Source organism: Acartia tonsa, chromosome 4, assembly GCF_053477335.1.
Source record: "Acartia tonsa isolate MP-2025a chromosome 4, ASM5347733v1, whole genome shotgun sequence".
Classification (NCBI taxonomy): domain Eukaryota; kingdom Metazoa; phylum Arthropoda; class Copepoda; order Calanoida; family Acartiidae; genus Acartia; species Acartia tonsa.
The window spans coordinates 3130461-3155134 of record NC_137263.1 but is presented as its reverse complement, the minus strand read 5'-3'; the positions used below and the strand labels follow the sequence as shown (position 1 = coordinate 3155134).

At 33.4% G+C, this 24674-nt stretch overlaps 1 protein-coding gene and 1 long non-coding RNA gene across 3 annotated transcripts in view; one reads left to right on the top strand and one right to left on the bottom strand.

Moving 5' to 3' along the window:
• LOC145315690 (extracellular serine/threonine protein CG31145) overlaps nt 1-24674 on the bottom strand; it is an 85920-nt gene that overhangs the window by 16107 nt on the left and 45139 nt on the right. The window contains exons 7-11 of one of the 2 annotated variants that reach the window (XM_080155711.1): nt 15582-15613; nt 14917-15056; nt 14358-14399; nt 13966-14104; nt 11505-11668 (exon numbers count right to left, since the gene is read on the bottom strand). In XM_080155711.1, coding sequence (XP_080011837.1) covers nt 11505-11668; nt 13966-14104; nt 14358-14399; nt 14917-15056; nt 15582-15613 — 517 coding nt within the window. The remainder of the gene's footprint in view (nt 1-11504; nt 11669-13965; nt 14105-14357; nt 14400-14916; nt 15057-15581; nt 15614-24674) is intronic. The other variant, XM_080155710.1, reaches the window with a different exon arrangement.
• LOC145318184 (uncharacterized) lies at nt 19628-23884 on the top strand. The gene is made up of 4 exons (XR_013879244.1): nt 19628-20166; nt 21841-21988; nt 22729-22816; nt 23752-23884. It is a non-coding gene; the product is annotated as an uncharacterized LOC145318184 (long non-coding RNA).

The following is a 24674-nucleotide window of genomic DNA, read 5'->3' as shown; positions in this document are numbered from 1 at the left end:
CTTTTTTCTAGAACATCAAGAGCCCAACAAAAGTTGTCATAAGTAGAATCCACGTTAGACGCACAATTACGGCGTTAGCGTCAGATATAAGGAAATTTTTTTTTAATTTTTAGCAAATGGTGCGCCACACAAGTTGAGCTAAATTGTGTGCTGAGGCTTCTTTGAGGGAAAAGTTTAATAACTATGTTGCTGGAAGGTACAACCACCCTACTAAGAGAAATCGCCATTAGATAAGACCTTGATATATCCCTATATAAAAGTAACAGGATGTCTATCTGTGTGTCTGTCTGTAGAACAAAGTTTTATTTTACCTTTTTTAATACCAAACTTGGAATGGGGAGGGTCGAGTTCCTTCCTCCCTAAACTCAAGTGCCCCTAGAGGCCTTTTGGAGGCGTAGCCACAAGTAAAGATCATATATATAAATGCATAACAAGCATGATCAACAGACCGACTGACCAAGTAAGTTTGGTATTTTATGATCTTTGGACAGACAAAGTTTATTATAGAAGAGGGATAAGACAATGTAATGGCCGAAGAAATAATGTACACCTCCAGGGTCGTCCAAGCTTTTTTATTTGGGGGAGATAAAAATTTTTAGGGGGGGGTAAAATGGCGTGCGAAGCACGCCACAAACTTTCTTTACCCCCAAAAAAATTTTTACCCCGGGGGTAAAATTTGCCTGGGGGGGGGGTAATTACCCCCCGTGAAATCTGTTGGCAGGGGTGAATTTTGTTTCCCCCCCCCCATAATTTACCCCCGGGGTAAAATTTTTTTGGGGGGTAAATACCCCCTAAAATACCCCCTTACCGCACCTTAATCGGTTCAACGCCCCCCCTATTATCTCAGTTCCTATTAGAGCTAGAGGGCTAAAAAATTTTGTGTAAGTCCCCTGTTTGATAATGAATTTCCGACCTTAATTAAGTCAAAGTCAATTTTCGCTTTCTTCGCCCTTTTATTTAACAACCTTTGTTTTTAGGTCCTTTTTTACTTAAAAATTTCAAACGGCTGTAATTTTTTAATTTTTGAAGCTAGAACAACATTTTTTTGCAGAAAATGTTTATCTTTATGTTAATATCATATTAGAAATATCAAAATATAAATTTCAGCGGCCGCAGCCGGCGGTAGCCGGGAAAACGGCGGTGGATCTTTATTAAATTTTAATACGTTTTGTAGACATGTAAAAAAGCTTAAGCTAAAAATTTGAAGTTTCTAAGTCAAAAATCGCGGCCACAGAAGCCTTTTAAAGATTTCTGGAGACCTGGAGGATCATACCTGAAACCTAAAATTAACTTGAACACCTATATTCCATATAAGGATGGGCTTCTAGAGGACATTTTAGTATTTTGGTAAGATAAAATGCTTTGTTATTCAAGTCAAAAAATTATTTTTGCTCTTTACCTGGATGTCCCTATCAGGTTTGCTGGCATCCTGTGCCCGCCAGGATGGAGGTATTAAAAAAAATCTAACTCTCAGTTATGTGTCATACCCATAGTTAAAAAGTCGGGCAGTTTGGGCTCTTTATCTTTCACACACACAGAAAATGAGATAGAAAATACTGGAGGGGGGGGGGGGGAGGGCGTTCAACGTCCCCCCTCCCCCGACCGTTAAGGGTTAAGTTCCGTGTTCAAACGTTTCAACCACTAATTGCAATCTATAGAAGGGATAATTTTGTGCATCCCCATTGGGTATCCACTTCAATTTATCGGCACTTGTCTTTTCTTTTAAATCCCTGTACGGTTATTAGATTGACGTATCTACCAATTTAGGTTCAGATGTATATCTTTAAAGAATTAGATCTCGAAAATTGAAAGATTGGACTCAGCTTTTTGGGAATATACCCGCTGGTCATACTAAGGCTCGTAAAATACACTCAAAACTTTCATCTGTTATATTTACAAACTTGAACGGACGGACGTCAACATAGAATAACTTTGCACTTGAATAATACACAAATTAATGACGTCACCGAAACTGTCCCAATTTTGTATAACTTTTGCGGAACAAGTTCCAATTACGTCATATTTTTCTTTCTTTATAAAAAAAGTTTTAATATTTTTAAACGAAAAAGACTGATAAAACAATGTATAGACTAGATGCGCATATGTCATAGATAACTATTAATTTCAGCAGTCTATCTTTCATAGCATCAGAGAAAGTCAAATAGCTTTAAAAAGTGTAATTACTTTTCCAGTATAGCTTCAAAACCGATTAAAATCCGCTGGATTAAAAACTGTTCACAGCCATACTGAAAATCATGTATAACATCGTATTTATAGAAAATTTTCTGCAAATAGTAAATTGATTATTCTTAATCCAATAGATACCAGCACTGTTCGCCCGTGCCTTTGGAGCCTCATAGATAACAAAACTGTAATAATTCTTACAAATTATCGTATGACTATCTACAGCAAGCTGTCTATGAATGCAAAAATAACTCTTTTTGCCAGTTATCTCTTAACAGTCGGGCCCCTAGCCGCACCCTTATCAATTTGCCCCCCCCCCCCTCAATTATCTCAGCTCTTATTAGAGATAGAAGCTAAAATTTTTTGTGCATGTCCCAAAGCTAGTAAAAGTGGCTGACTCAGATTAAGACATAAAAAAAATTAACCAATGAGAGGCCAGTATACACTGTAATTGACCAATGGTAAAATTTATATTGGCCACTCATTGGTTAATTTTTTTTTTGACGTCATGATCTGAGTCAGCCACTTTTACTAGCTTCCATGTCCCCTGTAAGTTTCTGACTATAAGTGAATCAAAGTCAAATTTTGCTTCCTTCAACCTTTTATTTAATAACGTTTGCTTTTAGATTTTTTACTTAAAAATTTTGAATGGCTGTAATTTTTTTATTTTTGAAGCTAGAAATACATTAAAAAAAAGTATCTTTATGTAAATTTTATATTAGAAGTCTCAAAACAAAAACAAAAAACAAAGCGGCTGCAGCTACTACCCGCTAAAGTTGGGGGTCATGGAAGGCTTTAAAAGATTTCTGGAGACCTAAGGGATCAGGACCTACAGGATCATACCTGGAACCCTGAAATTGACTTGAACACCTATTATTTACTACTAGAGGATAATTTAGTATTTTGATTAGATAAAATGCTTTGATTAAGTCAAAAAATATTTTTGCTCTTTACCTGGATGACCCTGCCCGGTTTGCTGGCATCCTGTGCCTGCCAGGATGGAGATATTCAAAAAATTCAAACTCTCAGTTATGTGTCATACCCATATTTAAAAAGTCACTCCATCTTTCACACACATAAATGAGATAGAAAAAACTTAAGGGCTAAAGTTTATCAAATTAATTAATTTATTTCATGTTGAGCCTTTTAATGAAACAATGCACTGGGTGTGTGTAAGCAATGTCTATTCAAAGAAGTAATTTTTTCAAATTATTAAGAAAAAATATGTTCAAATCATTATTTACCCCACCCAAAAGATTTCAGACCCCCCCCCCCCCTCCCACCACCACAAGCAATTTTTTGACCCCTCCCCCCCCCCCCCCCACCTATCTCGGCTCCTGTTACAGATAAAGACGTAAAATTTTTTTCTGGTGGTTCATGTGTATTTTTAGAGGAAATTACTATTCCTAGTCATAGCAGTCAGACCGCTCCTTTGCCGCTTTTTAGCGGTCAGCCGCTAAATATTATAACAGCTGTAGAGTGGCCAATTTTGCAGCTAGGATGACCAAATTTTAGGACAAACTTTTATTTTTCATAACAAAAAATTGCTTTTTCCGAAAAACGGCAAATAATGGAAACCGCCATTTTTGGCGGTTATGGTGGTAAAACGGCGGTTGGCAGCGCCAATTAATATTTTTATCTGTTTATTGTTGCTCAAGGATGTACCAAAAAAAATTATAGGTCTCTAGCTGTAATAGAAGCCATGATATTCATGATATATGTCTGTAGTAAAAGCCTGACAAAAATCGTTTATAAATTTGGTCAGGGAGCGGTCAAACGGTCATAATACCACTTTTCTCAGAAGATCATTAATATCTAAGTATTCACCAAAAAAATTTTAGGTTTCTACCTTATACACAAAAGTCATAATGTAGTTATTAAGATTTATTTAGATTTTTTTTCTAAATTTGGTGCCACCTAACCAATTTTGACAGGACGCCAAGACCACCACAGACCAGATATCCTTATAAGATCAACTCTTGCCGACATATAATTACTAAACTTAAAAAGTCACGAAGTCACAACTCTCTATCTTACCTACAAAAAAAATAACATTGAAAAAACTAGAGGGGGGGGGGGTCAATATGATCTGTAAGGGTTAATGTCGTGTGGGTGAGTTGCACCTGGACTGAACAGTCAACTTGTCAACTCAAGGCCAGACTCTTGGTCCTTCACCTCATACCCATAGTACAGTACATTACAGAAAACCAACCCTTTGATTGCACAATCTTTGTCTGGAGATCCTAACTGTGCATGGCAATGAGTTGTGCCTGTTTTGGGCCAAGGCATACCCCCTACTCTGCATTTTTTTTTATATCCTGTGCCAAACAATGCAGGTAGGTACCATTATTAACATTTTTTGTATGACGTGGATTCGAGTTGCATCCTTCCCAACAGTTTCCTTGACACTTTAATTAGAACCTGTGGGTCATTTACACGTCAAACTTAAGGTTGGTGAGTTAAGGTTTCGTGATTTTTTGGTCACGGTGTTATTGCGACAATTAATGCAACCAAAGCATGAACATGACACTGTATCAGCAATGACTGAAGCCACATCAAATCCTAGGGACTTTTCAATGCAACCTAGGATCTAACATGACTCCTAGTCGTTGAACTAACAAACGCCACTAATACACTATTGAATTACTACACAATGCTAGTCCAGAAGGACTTTTCAATCAACCTATGACCTTACAGCGTTTTTCAATCACTAGTGCACCATGCCAAGGACCACCCATGCATACCTGATTTAGGGCTAAGGCTTCCCCCCTACTCTTACTCCAATCTCTAACGCCTGAAAGAGCAGCAGTAGGTACTAATTTTACATCTTTAGTATGAATTCTGGTAACAATGTGTCAGAATAGGTAATTTCCCCAACTCTGACTCTATCTCACTAAATGTCATATATGACTTTTGGTAACAATGTGTCAGATATGGTAATTGCCCCAACTCTGACTCTATGTCACTAAATGTCATATATGAATTCTGATAACAATGTGTCAGATTAGGTAATTTCCCAACTCTGACTCTATCTCACTAAATGTCATATATGACTTTTGGTAACAATGTGTCAGATATGGTAATTGCCCCAACTCTGACTCTATGTCACTAAATGTCATATATGAATTATGGTAACAATGTGTCAGATTAGGCGATTTCCTCAACTCTGACTTTCTGTCACTAAATGTCATATCTGACTTTTTTCAACAATGTGTCAGATTAGGTAATTTTCTCAACTCTGACTCTATGTCACTAAATGTCATATATGAATTATGGTAACAATGTGTCAGATAAGGTAATTTTCTCAACTCTGACTCTATGTCACTAAATGTCATATCTGACTTTTGGCAACAATGTTTCAGATTAGGTAATTTTCTCAACTCTGACTCTATTTCACTAAATGTCATATATGACTTTTGGAACAATGTGTCAGATATGGTGATTGCCCCAACTCTGACTCTATGTCACTAAATGTCATATATGAATTCTGATAACAATGTGTCAGATTAGGTAATTTCCCCAACTCTGACTCTATCTCACTAAATGTCATATAAAACTTTTGGTAACAATGTGTCAGATATGGAAATTGCCCAAACTCTGACTCTATGTCACTAAATGTCATATATGAATTCTGGTAACAATGTGTCAGATTAGGCGATTTTCTCAACTCTGACTCTCTGTCACTAAATATCATATCTGACTTTTGGCAACAATGTGTCAGATTAGGTAATTTCCCCAACTCTGACTCTATGTCACTAAATGGCATATATGAATTCTGGTAACAATGTGTCAGATTGGGTAATTTTCTCAACTCTGACTCTATGTCACTAAATGTCATATATGACTTTTAGTGATATTGTGTCAGATTAGGTAATTTCCCCAACTCTGACTCTATGTCACTAAATGTCATATATGAATTCTGGCAACAATGTGTCAGATTAGGTAATTTCCCCAACTCTGACTCTATGTCACTAAATGTCATATATGACTTTTAGTGATATTGTGTCAGATTAGGGAATTTTCTCAACTCTGACTCTATTTCACTAAATGTCATATATGACTTTTAGTGATATTGTGTCAGATTAGGTAATTTTCTCAACTCTGACTCTATTTCACTAAATGTCATATATGACTTTTGGTAACAATGTGTCAGATATGGTAATTGCCCCAACTCTGACTCTATGTCACTAAATGTCATATATGAATTCTGATAACAATGTGTCAGATATGGTAATTTCTAGGGTTGGGCCGGATATCCGGTGTGGCCGGATATCCGGCCGGATATCCGGCCATTTTCAATATCCGGCCGGATACCGGATATTGAAACTATCCGGCCGGATATCCGGCTCTATAATTTTTTATACTTTACACCAAAAATCTCTGCTTTTTAAAATCTTAAATGGCTATAATTTTCTTATTATTGAAGCTAGAAGAATATTTTTTCTGAATAAGTTTAACTTTATGTAAATTTATATAAGATTTCTGAAGAAATTTTTTTTTACTACTTTAATATCTGGTAATTTGGCCGGTTATCCGGCCGGATATCCGGTAATTTGGCCGGATAACCGGATATTTGCCGGATATCCGGCCAACGCCGGATATCCGGCCGGTTACCGGATATCCGGCATTTGAAATCAGCCGGATATCCGGTATCCGGTATCCGGCCAAAAAAGTATCCGGCCCAACCCTAGTAATTTCCTCAACTCTGACTCTATGTCACTAAATGTCATATATGACTTTTAGTAATATTGTGTCAGATTAGGTAATTTCCCCAACTCTGACTCTATTTCACTAAATGTCATATATGACTTTTAGTGATATTGTGTCAGATTAGGTAATTTTCTCAACTCTGACTCTATTTCACTAAATGTCATATATGACTTTTGGTAACAATGTGTCAGATATGGTAATTTCCCCAACTCTGACTCTATGTCACTAAATGTCATATATGACTTTTGGTGATATTGTGTCAGATTTGTTTGTATTGCCATAAATGAGAAAATAACCTGACATAATGTCACTAAATTTCAGATTGAAATCTGAACTTTGGTCAAATTTTGTCATATCTGAACTTTGGTAACAAAGAGTCATATTGAGACAGATTTAAATCTGAAATCTAGTGACTGTGGATTTCTAATCTGACCGAAAAGGGGTAAAAACTACTAGGGTAATACGTCTGTGTTGACTTTCTACAATATTACCAAAAAAAAGAGAGAGAAAATATATAGCAAACCTCTTTCAAATCACATATTAAGAAATGGATTTTCTCGTATTTATTCGAATCCGGTGGATCTGAAACGGTTCTCATCCATACGAAAAAACTATGTCTAGCATCGTATTATATTCAGCTTTCTACGAATATAAAGATGTACAATCAAAAGATTAAAACCAGTTTTTTTGGCCGATGCCTTCGGCACCTCGGGGATAAAAAAAAACTGGTTTTAATCTTATAATTGTACATTCTATATCTGCGGAAAGCCGTTTATAATACGATGAAAGAAATAACTATTCTTGTATGATTTTAAAGACCTATCGATCCCAAAAAGATAAGAATCTTTATATCTATATATAAGAGTAAAAATAAATAGTTTATGTGTTTTTGATTGCTAAATCCTATTTTTAACCTTTTTTGTGTGATCTCCACTAATATGTCTATATTTATATGAAAGGAGAAAACACCTTATTCATATAAACTTCACAATCAATGGTGTATTGTGGTATTTTTGGAGAGTTCAGAGGCGTGCAGAGATAATTGTATTGAGGGGGAGGGGTAATTATAAAGCAAGTGGGTTCCGAGCTTGGATGGGGTAAGGGGGTCTTATTAGGCTATCTGTCTATTCCTGTGTTGTGTCAATTGCTTAACTGGTAAATTGTAATTATACAATTGGTATGGAATGGTATTTGTAATAAGAAGGTTTTCAACTATTTTCATAAGAAGTTACAGTCAAGAAATAAATATCCATTCTGTTTTAATTGGTTGTCATGTTGAGAGATTCATCTGTCTGTCTGTCTCTATGTAGCGAAGGATCTCACTAACCGCTGAACTGATATGGTCATCCTTTACAATGTAGCTTCTCATAGGGAAGTTTTATAAATATTTTGGGAGAATTTTTTTTCTTCAAATTTACGAAAAAAATAGGGGGGGGGGGCGAATTTGACCCACCACCTCCACTTCAAGTATCAATAGAGGCATCTTGGGGTTCGTAACCCTAGAAAGGAATAATCAAAATCTAAATGAACCTAAACAGTTTTTGAAGATTTTTTAAAAGTTGGAGGATTTTTAAAAATAATTGTGATTATCTTCCCACCCATTCTCTAGTTTTTGAAATTAAGATAATTTTGGAACTTCTGTGCTACGATTATAAATGATAAAATAATCATGTAATCAATGAATTTAGAGCTGTAAACTTTTCTGGAAATAAGTGATTCATTTGTAGCACGCAAATAATGTTCTATACTGCTTAGATTAAATGATTAGTCTATATAAAAAAGTATTTTATGCAATTTTTACATAAATCAACTTTAGATGCTTTGGATTGTTTTATCCCTCCGACCCCCTTTGCTATAACCTCATTTTTTTAGTTTATTTTGAGGGGGAGGGTAATTTTTTTCTAGGGGCTATTTTTCTTGGGAGGGTGGTGGTACCCTCCCTCAAAATAGCTATAGTCCTTACCGGGACCTAAGAGAAGCTACCTTGTTAAAGAGTACCCGATCGGTTCAGCGGTTAGCGAGATCCATCGGTACAAACAGACAAACAAACAGACATCCTTTTTTTTATAAGGATAATTATATTACCTTTGTAGCAAATGGGGTTTGAAATTTTAAAAATATCTTATCTTTGCATGGTTTTGAGATTTTATTGCTTAAAAAAATCTTTTGAACAAAAAATCCATCAAATCTTTTTGTAATGTTCTTCAATGTTTACAATGTCAAGATTGCAAAAATATGAAAACGAAGCAGCTTATAGCACCTATAAATGATTACCCTATACAATACAAATGACCAATGACAGGCCAGTATATATCTTTATTGACCAATGGTAAATGTAAACTGGCCTAGTATTGGTCATTTGTATTGTATGGCGTCACTATAAGCTGCTTCAATGAAAATATCCATTAATGTTAATGATAATTTTTAATTTTAATTCTTACGATAATTTTTCTAGCGCTCCGTGTAAAAATGAATATTAACATCCTTTTTATTATCTTTTTTTCATAGGCTATAATTGATCGCGTGGAGAAAAGTTTTCTGGAGTTATTTAGAAATGTATTCAATAATTATTAATTTACTCATTTCTATAAATATAAAATATAGATCTTTATATAGATATGATATCATACATTTTAATGATATGTGGTATAATCTTTTTAATTGGAGAGTTTATTACCCCCCTCCCCTCTTAAAATAGAAATTTTAGTAACAGCAATACTCAATAAATCCCTTTGTCTGTCTGTCCGTGCGTCCGTAACGTTATTTTCTTGTTTTATAGTTAATCTTTTAGCTTAGATATATTTAGGCTGTTGAGAGACCTGCAGGTCAAGGGGTAAAAATATTTTCCAGTATGGCTTCGAAACCGTTAATATCCGCTGGATTAGGACAGGTTCTCAGCAATACTGAAAAATCATGTATAGCATCGTATCACAGACAATTTTCCAGGAATGTTAAAATTTAAAATTGATACAAGTTTTGTTAGGGTGGGCCTTCGGCTCGTCGGGGCTTACAAAAATAGTTTTAATCTTATAATTTTTCATTGAAATATCCGCGGAAAGCTGTCCATAATACAATATTGAAAATAACTATTATGTCAATTAAAAGTATCAACAAAATATCGAGACAAACCAGCAAAAAGTTAAAGCAAAAATGTTTTTGTCATGAAGATTGGGGGAAAAATTAGACAAGGAAGGAGGGGAGGGAGGGGGTGGGGATGATTGAAGTCGTAACAAAAAAGATTCTTCAAAATCTGCAAACGAATTTAGCATTTAAGTGTATAGTTTATATCTTATGCTATTTGCTTAATAATTATATTTTATTTTAGCTAATTAAATTTTATAAGTCATCAAATAAATCTAGACATAAGGATTTAATAATTACATATACGGTTAGCAGTGCTTTCTCTTCAAAAGCCTAGCGAGCATACAACTCCCCCCCTTAATTTCCAAAATTGGAAATAAAGAAGGGAAATTTTTTCTTTATGCCAAAACCCTACGGGAGTCATAACCCAGCGGGTATACCCTGTAACTAATATAACCTAACCTAAAGTAAATCACGAAAAATCACTCTATCCTTATTTTAATTTATTTAAGAATGAAGTGGTTGGGGTTACTTTGGTCGACTAGGCATTTTGAGGGAAACCACTGGTTAAGCTTTAAAATGCAAAAAATACATACGTGTAGCTTACAAAACATTAAAATAAGTTAATGTAGAAATCTTGAGTATGCTTAATCTTTTAAAAATTTGGATATTTAATTCTTTCTAATTATGATATCATTTATAATATTGACATCCTGTTTCATAATAAGTAGAGATCATAAGGAATAAGTCAATGGATGATGAATTGATACACATCCCAAATGATAATAAACAAATTTACCCATTCTGTAGATTAAATTATCTGATTAATAAGCTTGAACCCTACTAAACAATCAAAGTACAATAAAAGTACCCAAAGTTTTAAAGCCAGCGAATAAGAAATCAATCAAGTTTTAATAAAATACTTATATTGTTTAGCAAGAAAATTATAAAACTTTGGGGTCCATGAAAATTTACAGTCCAATATACCATTACCATTTCCCCTCCTATAAATGTAATCCAAAAAGTTAGACAAATGTCTAAAAAGCTTACAGACGGCAAAATAGTTATTTATCGCATCATATCATATAGATAGCTTTCCGCGGATATTAATTAAAGTGAAAAATAAAAACAAATTAATTAGTTTTGTTGGCCCTAAGGGGCAGAAGGCCAGGCCTAACAAAACTATTTTTTTAGTATGGCTGAAAACCGGTTCTAATCCAGTGGATATTAATCTGTTTCGAAGCCATACTGAAATAGTTATTTCTTTCATCGTATTATAAACGGCTTTCCGCGGATATAGAATGTACAATCATAAGATTAAAACCAGTTTTTTAGCCCCGTGGTGCCGAAGGCACGGGCTAAAAAAACTGGTTTTAATCTTATGATTGTATATTTTTATATTCGTAGAAAGCTGGATATAATACGATGCTAGACATAGTTTTTTCGTATGGATGAGAACCGGTTCCTATCCACCGGATTCGAATGAATACGAAAAAGTTATTTACATAAGTGTTGAGACTATAATTTACCTTCTTCCATAATTGTACGGATAGACATCTTTGACCATTTCACAATAGTCGTCATCCATCTCCCACTGGGCCTTTTTACGCTTGTGGTAGCTGCGCCGCCATGGATTGCGCCAAGCCTTGCGCGGAGCTATGCTCTTGGACGGCAGAAATGCGGCAAAACTTCCCTGAATCAAAATAAAACTTAACAATGAATAATAGATTATAATACGTGAATATTATGACAGGGTGAAAATTGTCGCCAATTCAGCTTGCTGACATGGACATCACTTATTGGTCAGTTCGTAGGAGGGGAGGGGATGAGGTAAAGGGGGAGAATGGGGGTATCGTTATCTTAGCCAGCTAAATGTTTCACTTTATCAGAGTACACTAGCGGCTTCGTCCCTAGCCTCTAGTGTAGGGTAATTAAAAAAAACTTCGAAAACAAAATTTAGAGGGATTTTTTTTGGGGGGGGGGGGTGGTAGAATCGGATCGGTTCAGTGGTTACCGAGATCTTAAGGGTCAGATAGACTGACGGAAGGACAGACGAACGGACGGAAGGACAGACATCATTCTACTTTGTATTATAGATAATAATCTGGTGTAAGTTCCAAAAATAATAATTGTCCCAAATAAGAAAATTGTGTGTATTTTAGTATAACCATTAGGAAGTTCAAGAATATCCAAAATATATGAAAGTGATAATGTCTACTTTTGCTCTTCATACCATTAGAGCGTCCCAAATTAAAGTATTAGTTTGAACTGTCATAAGATGGGACAAAAGAAGGGTTGAAACTATTAGGGGGTGAAAAATGGGAAAAAGTGGACGATCCCAATTTCAAATTTACGCTAGGGTGGATCGATTTGCAGGCTTTTTTGGAATTTCACATTACTACACATTGGCAAGGGTTACTGGGCCAATTTAAAACCCTGTGAAACTTGAAAGGGGTTTTGTAATCTAAAAACAACGGGCGCGCGGGGGGTATAAAATGGACTCGCCCCCTATAAAACCAAAAATTGAAATTCCTTCAAAACACAAGCATGTTGCATATCAAAATGACCGCATTGAAATACTGATTACGAATCTAAAAACCGTTTTGAAAAATATTGATTCAGTCTGAAATGATTTTCAAATAACCTACCGAAATAAACGGTTTTGACTAAATCAGCTGTTTTAGGTACTTAATGAGGTCTTATTCAAACTAGGAGCAATATTTATAAAAATAGTTTTCAGATTCGTAATCAGCATTTCAATTTCAATTTTATAAGCAACCTGCCTGTGTTTGAAGGAATTTCAATTTTTGGTTTTATAAGGGGGCGGGCACATTTTATACCCCCTTCGCGCCCGTTTGTTTTAGATTACAAAACCCCTTTCAAGTTTCACAGGGTTTTATATTGGCCCAGTAACCCTTGCCAATGTGTAGTAATATGAAATTCCAAAATCGGCCCACCCTAATTTACACCCCCTATGCCAAACGCTATTGAACAAGGATGACAACATCCATAAAAGCGAAGCTCTGAAATGGAAGGACAAACGGACATTAAGACTTGCATAATGTCAGAACTGAATAATCAGAATGCGAATGTATAAGAGTCAAAGCAAAATTGTAAGTAAATTTGTTGAAAAACTGCTTGATACAGGATAATGATTATAGACATACTTACATTTTTAGGACTTGATTATAGAGTTGCTTTGCTTTTAATATTGTACTTTGTTGTCCTAGGAATCAGTATACCAAAAATCAGACCAATCAGATAATTAGGTCACATACAAATTTGTTGTTAAAAATGTAAAAAAATCAACATGTTTAAAATGGACGTACGGACATTCTGGTAATGATTATAGAGTTGCTACGCTTTCTAACTCGTACCTAACTATTATAGGAATCACCATACAAAATTTGAAATCGATAGGACAATTATAACATGCCTAAATTAACGAAAAAAGCTATTTAAAAAAGTAAAAAAATCAACATGTTTTAAATGGACGTACGGACATTTTGGTAATGATTATAGAGTTGCTACGCGTTCTAAATCGTACCTAACTATTACAGGAATCACCATGCAAAATTTGAAATCGATAGGACAATTATAACATGCCTAAATTAACGAAAAAAGCTATTTAAAAAAGTTAAAAAATCAACATGTTTAAAATGGACGTACAGACATTTTGGTAATGATTATAGAGTTGCTACGCTTTCTAAATCGTACCTAACTACTAAAGGAATCACCATGCAAAATTTGAAATCGATAGGACAATTCTAACATGTCTAAATTAACGAAAAAAGCTATCCGTTACGGACGTACGGACGTACGGACGTACTGACGGACGGACGGACGTACGGACGGACCGACCCTAATTATAGAAAAGCTTCGCTTTTAATAATCAAACAGCGTAGCAAACAATATTAATCAGTGTGTCCCATAATAGTATAAAGTTAGCTTTTAGCAATGGTTGCACTAAGAATTATGAATAAATCTGACCTCTAACATATCAGGGTGTCCACAAATAGCGTGGCTAGTATCACAGTAGTAGGAGCACTTGCCATGAAAGCACAGGTTGCCAGCTGGAGATATAAAAAAGGTTTTCAACAGGTCACCCTCTGCTAAGGAATACAGGTCCCTTAAATACACATGAACGTGTTATATTTTTAAACCAAACCCAAAAACAACAAATCCAACTAAAAAAAACTAAAATTCCACATCAACTAATAATTTGAGTTGCTATGTTTAAAAAATAACGTTAAAGTTCCTACATTTCCCTAAATATAGGTTTTTAGGCTATTTAAAAGTTTTGCAGCTTATTTAACATATAAAAATCTTTTAATCTCAAACAAACACACTGTACATGTGAAAATAAAGATAAAGTTTATTACCTGGTAATATTAACAACCCGTCCGGTTACAGGTACTGCTCGTCTATAAAATTTAAAAATGGATAATAAATAAGGAATGGATATGTTAACATTCATACTCTTGGTAACTTTACAAAGTGTCTCAAACAATCAGCCATGTGACATCATAAAAATGAGGGATTATCCATCTCTTTTTTAAGGGTTTTCTTTTCTCTCATTTCCCTCATTTTTGTGTCGCCACGTGGCTGATTTTTAAGTCTTTGAGACACCTCGTATAGTTACATACTCTTGAATCTTAAATACGCTTTTAGTCACTATATATGCCCCCTCCACTCTTATTTTGAATTAAATTAAAAATAAAGGGTAAATTAGGTTTTCGTGTTTTTATGTTTTATTTTAGATTATGTAATGTTATGTTAAATTGTTTACAGGTTAGCCCCGCAGAGCTTGGGCACTGCAAAAACTTCCCTTATCCCCGGTTATTTTCAAATCATTTCAAAAATAGGAAAGGGTGTTTTTTTATGTTCTTTCAAAGCACTTAGAAGAAAAGCTCTCAAATATCAAATACGTTCAAAGTTTACCTAAATCCCAGCAACTTATCTAGGTGGAAGGCGGCGATCTCCGCGTTGTGCCGCTCAAAGTCTGTGAAGTAGAAGTGGTCGGGCAGCGTCTCTTGGCTGCGGTTGAACCGCATCGGCTTGAACAGGGCCTGGCCGCCGTCCTTAAAGCAAAAATTAGATAAATTAATAATTATTTTTTATATAGACAATAAATGTATAGGTATAGATGTATAACCAGACAACTACCTGGCCCAATTGGTGGAGACCTTTTGCATCTGCCAGCAAATCTGATTTTTTGTTTGTGAGTTGGCTTTTATTCAAAGACCAAATTGAAAGTCGCCACAGGGTCTCCACCGCCGTGGGTAAGGTAACATATAGCTCGTGATCTCTCTATTCATTTACTTTATTATTACAAAAATTCGGCGTGCAAAGGTATTTTTGATGTGATTCTACCTAAAGTATCCATACCTCAAATGTAATGATAATTTAAGCTGATAACTTTCTCTTTTTTGTTCAATGGTTAACCTATCTATGTATATAGGTATACCTAACTATCATGTGATTCTACCTAAAGTTTCCATACTTCAAATGTAAAAGTCCCCCCCCCCCTTTTTATTCATAGGTTAACCTATCTATGTATATAGATATACCTAACTATCATGTGATTCTACCTAATGTATTCCTACCTCAAATGTAATGATAAGTTTAAGCTGAGTGCCTCCCTCTTTTTGTTCATAGGTTGACCTATCTAATTGTATAGATATACCTAACTATCATGTGATTCTACCTAATGTATTCCTACCTCAAATGTAATGATAATTTAAGCTGATACCTTTCTCTTTTTTGTTCAATTGTCAACTTATTTGAATAAGTAGGTATATCTAATCTTAATGTGATTCTACCTAAAGTAACCCTACCTCAAATGTAATGATAAGTTTAAGCTGAGTGCCCCCCTCTTTTTGTTCATAGGTTAACCTATCTAAGTATATAGATATACCTAATTATCATATGATTCTACCTAATGTATCCATACCTCAAATGTAATGATAAGTTTAAGCTGAGTGCCTCCCTCTTTTAGCTCATAGGTTAACCTATCTAAGTATATAGATATACCTAATTATCATGTGATTCTACCTAATATATCCATACCTCAAATGTAATGATAAGTTTAAGCTGAGTGCCTCCCTCCTTTAGCTCATAGGTTAACCTATCTAAGTATATAGATAAACCTAACTATCATGTGATTCAACCTAAAGTATCCATACCTCAAATGTAATAATAAGTTTAGGCTGAGTGCCTCCCTCTTTTTGTTCAATGGTTGACCTATTTATGTATATAGATATACCTAACTATCATGTGATTCTACCTAAAGAATCCATACCTCAAATGTAATAATAAGTTTAAGCTGAGTGCCTCCCTCTTTTTATTCATAGGTTAACCTATCTATGTATATAAATATACCTAAATATCATGTGATTCTACCTAAAGAATCCATACCTCAAATGTAACGATAAGTTTAAGCTGAGTGCCTCCCTCTTTTTGTTTAATGGTTAACCTATCTATGTATATAGATAAACCTAACTATCATGTGATTCTACCTAAAGTATCCATACCTCAAATGTAATAATAAGTTTAGGCTGAGTGCCTCCCTCTTTTTGTTTAATGGTTAACCTATCTATGTATATAGATAAACCTAACTATCATGTGATTCAACCTAAAGTATCCATACCTCAAATGTAATAATAAGTTTAGGCTGAGTGCCTCCCTCTTTTTGTTCAATGGTTGACCTATCTATGTATATAGATATACCTAACTATCATGTGAGTCTACTTAAAGTAACCATACCTCAAATGTAATGATAAGTTTAAGCTGAGTGCCTCCCTCTTTTTATTCATAGGTTAACCTATCTATGTATATAAATATACCTAAATATCATGTGATTCTACCTAAAGAATCCATACCTCAAATGTAACGATAAGTTTAAGCTGAGTGCCTCCCTCTTTTTATTCATAGGTTAACCTATCTATGTATATAAATATACCTAAATATCATGTGATTCTACCTAAAGTATCCATACCTCAAATGTAAAAGTCCCCCCCCCCCCTTTTTATTCATAAGTTGACCTTTCTATGTATATAGATATACCTAAATATCATGTGATTCTACCTAAAGAATCCATACCTCAAATGTAATGATAAGTTTAAGCTGAGTGCCTCCTTCTTTTTGTTCATAGGTTACCCTATCTATGTATATAGATATAGCTAACTATCATGTGATTCAACCCAAAGTATCTATACCTCAAAAGTAATAATAAGTTTAAGCTGAGTGCCTCTCTCTTTTTATTCATAGGTTAACCTATTTATGTATATAGATATACCTAACTATCATGTGATTCTACCTAATGTATTCCTACCTCAAATGTAATGATAATTTAAGCTGATACCTTTCTCTTTTTTGTTCAATTGTCAACTTAAATGAATAAGTAGGTATATCTAATCTTAATGTGATTCTACCTAAAGTAACCCTACCTCAAATGTTATGATAAGTTTAAGCTGAGTGCCTCCCTCTTTTTATTCAATGGTTAACCTATCTATGTATATAGATATACCTAACTATCATGTGAGTCTACCTAATGTATCCATACCTCAAATGTAATGATAAGTTTAAGCTGAGTGCCTCCCACTTTTTGTTCATAGGTCACCCTATCTATGTATATAGATATACCTAACTATCATGTGAGTCTACTTAAAGTAACCATACCTCAAATGTAATGATAAGTTTAAGCTGAGTGCCTCCCTCTTTTTATTCATAGGTTGGCCTATCTATGTATATAGGTATACCTAACTATTATGTGATTCTACCTAATATATCCATACCTCAAAAGTAATGATAAATTTAAGCTGAGTTTCCCTTTTCTTTTTGTTCATAGGTTAACCTGTCTATGTATGTATATAGATAAACCTAACTATCATGTGATTCTACCTAAAGTATCCATACCTCAAATGTAATAGTCCCCCCCCCCCTTTTAATTCATAGGTTGACCTATCTAAGTATATGGATAAACCTAACTATTATGTGATTCTACCTAATATATCCATACCTCAAATGTAATAATAAGTTTAAAGTGATCACGAAGCTGGAAAATAGATGATATATGTTACAGATTAATGTTTTTTAAGAGTATTTTTAAAAGAATTAAGTCCTATATACTTCACATTTAAAAAATTTTCAAAATTTTAAAAAATTAATTTTCACACATTAAAACATTGATTTTTTTTGTGTGTTTTATTATACATATCTTAAAACCTATCTAATTAGCAAATAACACTTATTTTTCTTGAAGTTTACTCGTGGATACATAGTAAAATATGTAAGGTTTTGTTACATACATATTAAACTAACCAAAATAGGTTGTATATAGCTTTCTAGGGGTGATTAAAAATTCTCCCGATGATCGGAAAAATATATCCATATATGGAAAAAAATGCCAAAAAACATTTTTGATTATGGACCCTGGATTTTCAATTTTTCATTTATTTTAAAATTTTTAAAAATATCTACATATCCATAGATATATGATGTTAAAAATAATTTGAAGTCAGTTATTTGCTTTGTATTATATGATTAAACTGTTTTTAACCTATTTTTAAAACATATATCAAAAATATACTATGACACCAGTAGAATTAAACTGCAGAGCCTAAATTTGAATTAAGTCCCCAATAAACTTTTTTGAGGGGATTTAAAAATTAATTTTACTGTTGCTGTGGTCTTTTTTGATCAGAGCAAAAGGTCTTTTTTTATTTGGGTAAAATTCGTAGCTTTTAGAGTGTTTTGCTTCATATATATAGTATTCTGGTATAGAGTAAAATTAGGCCTTTTGATTTCATCTAAATTAATTCATTAAAAACTTAATTCTTTACAATATATCAATGAATTAACTTTATCGTGCTTGTTTTCCATCACTTATTTAAAACACAAAAAAATTGGCTGTAAAGGGTTAAATAGTGAAAGATGACAACAAACGTTTACGCAATACAACAAATTTTTTTTTGTCACATATACAAATATGATAAAATATAAGATTATTCAAACTTTTTTTTTTAAATATTTTTAAAAAGCATGTATCTTTTATCTGTATAGTTTTCATTCTTTTCATTTTAATCAAATAAAAATTATTTAACTACATTGGAAATAAGTCACTTTGTGAAAACACTCTTTTTTGAATTGTAAAAAACTGTAATGAAACAAGGCTTCTAATTGGTTCAGACTTCAGAATAATATGTTTTATTTTAATGTTAAATTTCTTCTATATAAATTATTGTTTTAGAAAAAAATTATTTGCTTCGAACAGAGTAGAGTTTTTATTATTGTATTGATATAATCTGAATCACATCAAATTGTTCTGTAAGAAACAATTTAACCCCAAACTAAAAAATGTTTTTGCTTCCATCAAAATGATCACAGCAACATATAAAATTGATTTTTAAATTCCCCCAAAAAAGTTTATTGGGGACTTAATTCAAATTTGGGCTCTGCAGTCTGATTCTACTGGTGTCATAGTATATTTTTGATATATGATAAAAAAATAGGTTAAAAACAGTTTAAATAATATAACCACTAACAAATTAAATAAATGCAATTAGTTAATATTTTGATAGAATACATAAAATTGAGAAATCTCGGCACCATTGAGAAAGGGAGAAGGAAAGCAAATTTGTGTGTGTGTAACAAAACGAAACAAAACAAACACACAGCTGTAGCTAGTCTGTTTGTCGAGAGGTGGTTGAAATAGTTATGCATTTAAACGTTTTTTAGAAACAATTTAATTTAAACACAAATCATTTTATTATTATTATTAATAAATTAAAAGCAAGGTTTTTCTACATTAAAGGTCGACCCATCTAATTATAACTAAGTTTTAGCTTTCTAAAAAAACAATGTATTATACAATATCCTATACTATTATAAGAAGTAGTAAGCTTTGTTATCTTTAGCTATGGATCTAGTAAACCTCTGAACCACCAAGGTTCTCCTTTCCAGTGAAGCTTCTTATAGGTACCAAAAAAAACATCCCTTACAAATAAAATATATTTTTAAAAATTTTCACACTCACCTTAAATGCCCCCTAGAGGTTTCAGATTGGTTAAGCCTTACTTTTTTATTGATAGTCGATATAATCCGTTTTCATATGTTTTATCCAACTTTGTATATTTCAGATAAATAAAATGCAAATATGTCAAACAAAGAGTAATAAAATCTTGTTTAAAGGTAATTTTATTGGAATATATATAATAACGACGGCTACACCCCCTAGAGGCCACTGAGGAGGGGGGAGTTAATTTAATAACCCAACTTATTTAGATTTTGGGGGAAATTTTTTAGGGGAAATGTATAATTTTAGTTGAAAGAAATTAATTGATAAAAATGATATCCTCCCCTAAACCTTCTTAGGACCTATGAGAAGCTACCCTGTAAAGGAGACCTGATCGGTTCAGCGGTTAGCGAAATCCTTCAGTACTAACACAGACATCCTGTTACTTTTTTATAAGGATTTCAAGGGATGCATTTGTTGATTGCTTTTGTCTTTTATCAACTTATAGAAGTTGATTTAATTAAAGTATGGAAAATGATCTAATGTGCATCTCAATTACGTGGAAAAGTTTGGACACTGCATTTTTTACCAGTCAATAAAAATCATTTTAAATACCAAAATTTTTCTTGCAATGAATGAGAGCGTTCTCATAATTTTTTACACGTATAATTTACAGCCCAATACCACCTGGTAATTTGAGTTATGATTATGTTTATATGTAGGCTTACTTACGTAATGATTATATAGAGGTAAAGCATACCTAGCTATCTAAATATTAAATCAAGATTTTTAAAAGCATAACTTTTCTATAATTATGGTCGGTCACTGAATCTTATTCTAGACAGGGAGGGAGTGGACATTGGGCTTTTTATTACTGTGTTGGAATGATTTTCTTGTATTCCCTGGCAAGTTCGAACCCATTAATTCCCTTTTCCTTACACCAGAGAATGTGTGTGTTACGCGGCATTCCTAACTATCTCCGCGCTTCGCTTGTAAACAAACAAAGAGGCGCACATTTTTTCCTTGATGATTCCCATGTGAAGAGCTACGTGAATAAAAATAATGTATTGGTTGAATATACATGCGCTCTAATCCGTGGAAGATCTCAAATAAGCCTTCCTGCTTAGTTTGACATCATAATGTGGTAAGAATTTATCTTTAATTCTTAATAATAAGTGTAGTATGGTATATTTTTACGAAGAAATTTAAAACATTAATTTTTCAACAAATAGACCATTTAACTGCTAACTTTTGACATACGAATATTTTCCTTAATTTTATTGATCATTTGAATCTAAAATTATCAATTTCTGATGCTATTTAATATGTTTCGTGCCAATTTAAAGTTTTTTAGAAATTTTATATTTTTAATTAAATTGAAATCACGCAACCTCGATCTACAAAAATAATAAACCATTAATATTATGTAATTAATTTTTATATTTTTGTTTTAGATGCACTGTTTTCATGGTAATAAATACACATTCGTAAACATTCACATGTTGGTCATTCGGAGGGCTTGAGATTAAGATTTCGAGAACGGCAAGGCATGCGTTCCGAAACAATTACATTAGTTCCCAAAGTTTTATAACATTGGTTTCCTATTCATTAGCTCAATCACCTTAGGTAATTTTGTTGAATGGCTGGTTCAAGTTAAATGTCCAAACGTTTTAACCACTAATTGTAATGTACAGAAGAGATAATTTTGTGGATAATCATTGGAAGGTACATCAATTGATCGGTCATTGCCTTAACCTGTATTCTAGAGGATTTGTACAAAAAATACCAATAGTGGTAATTATTTTTCTTAAATTAAGGATTGTTAAGATGAATACTATTTTTTTTTATAGGGGATTGATAATACCTAACTTAACTGGTCAATGGGGCCAGACTGTCCAGCTACAGAGGCATACCATTCAGCTGACTCAACATCAAAAGCAGATGCTGCTAAACATGAACCTGCAAGACAGAAGTCTGTTTATTCAAAAACTGTTAAAGGTTAGTATTAATAAAATTTCTGAATTCAAAATGCTGTTATATATCTGTCAACTTTAACTCTATCGGTTCAGTAGTAAGCAAGATCTTGACAAGATTTTTTTTTCATGAGGGTCATTTTTTCCTTTTACTTAAACCTTCAAAATGGTTAAAACCTTCCTATGACCTTTGCCAAGCATTACTATAAAGGAGAACTATAATCGTTTTAGCAGTAAACAAGATTCTGTGATACAAACACACACAAAGACTAGTGGCTGTGCCCCTAGCCTCTAGGGGCTTTACATTTGAAGGAGTAGGGAAGGGCAGAAAAAAATATAAAACCATCCCGAGGCCTATGTGAAGCCTCCTTGAAAGGGAGAACTCCATCTGTTAAGTAGTTATTGACACCTTTAGTTACAGACATAAAAACTCTTAATACTTTATAAAAGGACTTGCGGCTACGCCCCTAGAGGCCTCTAGTGGCACTTTAAATGTTTGGTGTTTAAAAAAAAAATACGATACTTCGCAATGTTACGTAGGAGTCTCTATTCAAGAAAAGAAAATTGATTTATTGTGATTTCTCTTGGGAGGGTGTTGGTATCCTCCCCCAAATTAATTATGAATCTTCCTGGGACCTCTGAGAAGATACTCTGTTAAGGATAACCCGATCGGTTAAGCGGTTAGCGAGATCCTACGGTACAAACATACAAACACACAAACATCCTGTTACTTTATAATAAGGATTAATAATTTTAATATCCAAGGAGTAAGAGGACACAAATGCAGATTCAACAACAAAATATGATGGCTCAGCAACAACAACTACAAAACATTATGGCATCACAACAACAGGTAAGATACCAACCAAACTCAATCAAGTACAGGAACTTCTCCCCCTCTTAAAAGCTAAGCTTTTCTATAATCAGGGCCCCGTCCGTTACAGATAGCCTTTTTCGTTAATTTAGGCATGTTATTTAGGCTATTATATAACATAATTTTTATGTTTCCTTAAACATAATCCTGTATTTAAGCAGTATTTAAGAAAATTTTATTTCATTTCTTACACTCTACAAGTGTAAATGTTTGTTTATTCTACCGTTTCAGAGCTTCGCTTTTATGGATGTTGTCACATTTTTATTTGGTTGGGCGGAGGCTAATGATAAATGAATATCATACGTATATAATAATGTTTTTTAACTTTAAAAACTTGAAATACCCTTCATAACATAAAGTATATTAAATTTCGTGAATGTTAAACAAAGGTTACATTAGCCCCGCAGGGTTTAGGCCCTGCAAGGGCTAGGAAGAAATTTACTTATGAGTAATTAAAGAATCCCCATACCGATTTCTGCAGCTATTAAATCGGACCTTAAATTGCTAGACATATGGATGAGAGCCGGTTCTAATCCACCGAATATTAATTGGTTTCTTATAAATATGAGTAAAGGGGGGGGGGGGGGGGGTTAATGCAACCATCTCCTAATCAGTGAGCAAATGGCACTTAAAATTCGAATTTCGATCTAAACTTTTGCATGAGTAATCCTTGGTAGGTCTTTTTTGCCTAAATCGAACAATTTCCAGTAATTCTAGGTAGTTAACAAATGTAGAATTATATCTGTGAATGGTATTTTGATGTATATGTGTCTTGTTTGGGTTTTTATTTCATTAGAATTTTTAACAACCTTTCCTGGACTTTTATAAGCTTCGATTTAAAAGAATCCTTTTCGGTTAGCGAGATCTTTTCAAACAGACATGTATAGAAATCTTCTTTATTAATTTTTTTTCAGGTGTTGAGAAGTTAACAATCTTTTGTTGAGAAGAAGAAATAAGAAATGAAATAAATTTTTTTTATAATATTCATTGTATTTTTGGATTGTTGAATACCTAGTTGAAATTAAAATATAAAATGCACTTAACAGATTGACTTGTTTTTATGATATTTACTTTTTGTGATGTATAATTTTTAAGTAGCAAAGTTACTCTATAATAAGAAATGTCCATTTTTGTTTAAGGGATTAGTTAAAAGTCTTAACAGTTTTACCTCTTGTAAGTACAAGTTCAATGATTTAAAAAAATAAATTTCGTGGAACTATCCCTTTTTTTTGATTATTAAATATTTCCTTATGTTGTTTGCTTATTATTATTCGATTTTAGAAGTAGCTAATTTATAATTTGTCTGTCCATTACTTCATTGTGGAAATGTGATTTTCTCGCCTGCTGTTGAAGTTTAATCAAAAATTTGCAGTGAAGATTCCTATGACATGTGGAGATAGTTGGTACTGTTTTAAAAAGAAACAAAGCGAAGCTTTTCTATATTTAGAGTCACTCCATCTGTTTGTCTGTAATGGTTAGCTCTTTTAATAAATTTAGATATGTCATAACTGTCTTGTTGATTTAAAACTTTGCATGCTGATTCCTATATCAGTTAGGTACGTTTTAGGAAGCATAAAAACTCTCTAATTGTTACCAGAAAGTCCGTACATGCTGTTATAAAACTTTTTTCACGACAACTTTTTTGTGATATAATTACCTACCTATTCTATTCATAAATTTTTTTTGAATTAAGATTCTTAAGACAGGACATAAGCAAGGAATCTGTAATCAAATCCTTAAAATCAAAGTTTGTCCTATCATTTTACCTTGTACTAGCAGCTATGCCTAGAGGCCTCTAGGGGCCCTTGTGGAGAGTTAGGATTAGTCTACCCCCTCC